Below are 3513 nucleotides of genomic sequence, written 5' to 3'. Positions count from 1 at the left end.
GAAAATGTATCCAACTGGATACATATGTATCAAAACGGCAACACTGCCTAACACCTCCCTTTTTTACAAATTGTTAGTTTCATCTTTTGCTGTGCAATAACAATTGTACTGTTGTTTTACATTTAATAAATAACTCCTTCCGTTCTGGATCTTTTTGGCAGTTATTTGAAGAACTTATCTAAAATGGTTGTTTGTGGATTAATATATTCTAAAAGACTGTTAAGCATAGGAGTTTACTAAGGCTGACTGTCATTAAAATTTTTCACTTAATATTTTTGTAAAATATTTCACCCCGTTTATAATGTGATTATCTAAATAAGGGTGTAAGAGACCTTAGTAATTGTTGGTTTAATATTACTACTTATATAGAGAATAATTTAATTCATATATTATGCTAAATTCTGCGAGCCAAATAGCTCATTTGCTGTGTCTGTAATGAATACTTACGATTTACGTATTCCAGCAGCGTATCGGAGGACTGTAACCAAATATTACAATAAAGAAGTCTACAATAAGTCTACTTAAATTCGATACGAAAATAAGAAAATTAATGACAATGTCTTGTCATTCCAATGGCGCTATGAATGAATCAGACGATGAGCGTGAGCTTACCAGCCTGACCTGGTTAATGGAGCTGCGTAATCAGAATTTTAGTTGGCCAAATGTTATGCACCCGGCTACTTTGGATGATGACACGAAGAATGGCCAAAGCAACGAGACCACCGCAGAGGAAGATTGCCGACAGCAGGAGCTGTATGCTGAAACCGCAAAGAAGGACTGTCCGAATATTGGCGCACTCAATAATGAAGCGGGACTCAACAAAAACGACAAGAGACGCACTGATGCTGATGCTGCTACAGATAAAATGCCAATGCCAATCAATAGCGGCGATGAGAAGAGCGCTAGGCGTTTGGGGAATGGCAAATGCATTGAGAAGCCAAGTAAAAAGCCAACAAACGTAGCGGTGCAAAGCCAGCAGCCACAAATCCAATTGAAAAGAGCCACACCAGCGGAACGATATGAAATCTTTCTGGAAAAGGTGAAAAGGTAATAGCGTTGGTTGGCAGATATGTATTCTCTCTTGCCTTGAACTTCTTTTAAGGCCTGTATGCAGTTCTCAAGAAAAGCTAAAATTCCATACAAAATGACGTACAAGAAATGGCTAAGAAATTTTCTTGAGTCAAATTTCCTTCAGACAGTACGCAGTTCATAAGAAATTTGCTACCCTTTTTACTACGGTTTTCTAAAGTTTTTTTGTGAAAAAAGAGCACAAGGCAACCCAGGTTTGCAACAGAAATATATGCCCGTTCCATTATTTCTTGAGGAAAGAGTGAGGCAACAGGATGTGAAGTATCAAAAATGTCAAAATTCCTTGGACACACACACGAAATAATGGCAAATTTTTCTTGACCGATTTCTTGAGAGCTGCATACCAGCCTTTAGCAATCAATTTATAATTCGTACAGATTGAAAAAAGTACGGTTTTTAAAAAACAAAATTATTTTTTGCCACAATCGCTGAGAGCCAGCTTAAGAAATTTTGACGTTTGCTAGCATTTTTTAAATTTTCTCTCGCCGTCATTTCATTTGTTTGTTTTTATTTTCACTCAAACCAAATAAATATATTTCTGTCGAAACAAAAAAGTTTGAATCTGCATACATACATATGTATGTATGTAAATAAATAAATGTAAGCAATTGTGTATAAGGAACTTCTGCCCTCATGTTAAATCGAAGATTTTGGCATACATTTAAAAATATTGTACTTTTCCAAAGAACCATCTTTTGCTCAGGTTCAGAAGGTGCAGAAGTTGAGCGCAACCGTTGCTAAAAAAATTAATGATCGTAATGCGTCTTCTGAACGGCTTGATACATTAGCTGTTAAATTCAAAACACACAACACGTTGTCTCAAATGATCAGAAAAATATTACGATCATCTAACACGCAACTGTTCAGTTGATCAGAAGTACAAAACAACCCGCTGTTGCGATTGCACCTTCTGAACGTGCCCATTAAGTCAAGTGATGTGGCAAAAAATTAGCCGAGCATACATAGGGGCAATTTGGCAAATCCCTTTTCATAACACCACAAACCTCGATCAATTTTTTCCTTTATACGGTAATTACGGGAACTTAAAAAGCTTCATATTGCTTTGCTTGCAGAGGACAACGGAATTTTCGCAGCCCTTAAAGCAGCAACTCATTTTTCTTCTCTAAATTTATAAGTTTACCCACATTTGAATAAAAAAAAAATCAAATCATAAAATTTCATTTGTTTATTTCGAATTTATTTGACATTTGAATCATTTCGAGAGAGAAAACTCAAAATTCCAGCAAACGTCAAAAAAAGCCCAATGGCGGACGAATTGAGCGAGCAGTTTTTCCTTTAAACATTTCTATCATGGTCTACACCATGATTCAATAACACAAGGTTATGTAATTTGTGACAGCTCAAATCTGACACTCCTTTATCCAGATTTGTATTTTGGAAGTAGGAGAAAGGGGAAGAATGTGATCGCCTTTTGCGAAAACGGTAGTAGAAAGGTACTGAAAAGGTGCACAAAGTATACAATTAGAAGTAAAATGTGTATAATTAATTCTATGTGAATTTGCAATATATTTGGTTTACGTATAAATATAGATTTTTAATTTAAGTTATTCGTCATTTCCTGGAACAAATCTAGAATAGCGACCGTTCAGCTATGCAAAAACGAAAAATGCAGATCAATAGAACTTTTCACGCTCATTTCAACCATGCCAAAATTATTTAGCGCAAGTAAAATATAAAGACGTTTTAGAAGGTTAGAGTTAAATTTTTAAATTTTTTTAAATATTAATATCTTATGAACCACATTACCGATTAAAAAACTAATAACGTCACCATAAAAATAATCAGATTATATCTTTCAGCTGATATACACAATTGAAATTGTTTTTTATATATTTAAACCAAAACCACTAAAAAACGAACGAATTTTTTCATGAAAAAACCTTTTTGGAAAAAACTGCATGATTAATGGTAAAGAAATTTATATTATTTAGAAATCTATTATCTTCAATTCGATATACATATTTTATCATGATCTGCCTTTGGATTTTAAGAATTAAGTGATAATAAACAAGTAAGAAAGTCTAAGTTCGGGCGGAGCCGAACATTAAATACCCGGCGCAAGTATTAAATATATGTTTTCCACCTTTCCGAAAGCTACCGCTACATGATAAGCCGGGGTGTATACATTTTAAGTAAATTAGCGTCCTTAAATTTCGAAATATTGAAATTTCAAGCATTTCTGAGATTTACCGTTATATGAAAAGCGGCCTCAATTTTAGTCCGATTTCAACAATTTTCAACGGTTTGCTTTTATGTGGCAAGCACAATAACCATACCGAGCTTGGTACAAATTGCTAGAACGGTTAGCGAGATACATATATGTGATCACAAGTGGGCGGTACTACGCCCATTTTCCAAAATTTTGTCATAAACGTATTTCTTGGTAAAGAATTGTTGCAATCA

At 34.5% G+C, this 3513-nt stretch overlaps 1 protein-coding gene across 1 annotated transcript; it reads left to right on the top strand.

Annotated features, from left to right (window-relative positions):
- Positions 1-477: 477 nt before the first annotated feature.
- Positions 478-1047, top strand: LOC118753645 (the record flags this gene model as incomplete). The annotated part of the gene is made up of 1 exon (XM_036488519.1): positions 478-1047. A coding segment is annotated over exon 1 (497 nt), but the record flags the coding sequence as incomplete, so codon positions are not given.
- Positions 1048-3513: the final 2466 nt, after the last annotated feature.

Source organism: Rhagoletis pomonella, unplaced genomic scaffold (genome assembly GCF_013731165.1).
Source record: "Rhagoletis pomonella isolate Grant_MI unplaced genomic scaffold, Rhpom_1.0 Rhpom_scaffold_02705, whole genome shotgun sequence".
Taxonomy (NCBI): Eukaryota; Metazoa; Arthropoda; class Insecta; order Diptera; family Tephritidae; genus Rhagoletis; species Rhagoletis pomonella.
This window is presented reverse-complemented; position numbering and strand designations above follow the sequence as displayed.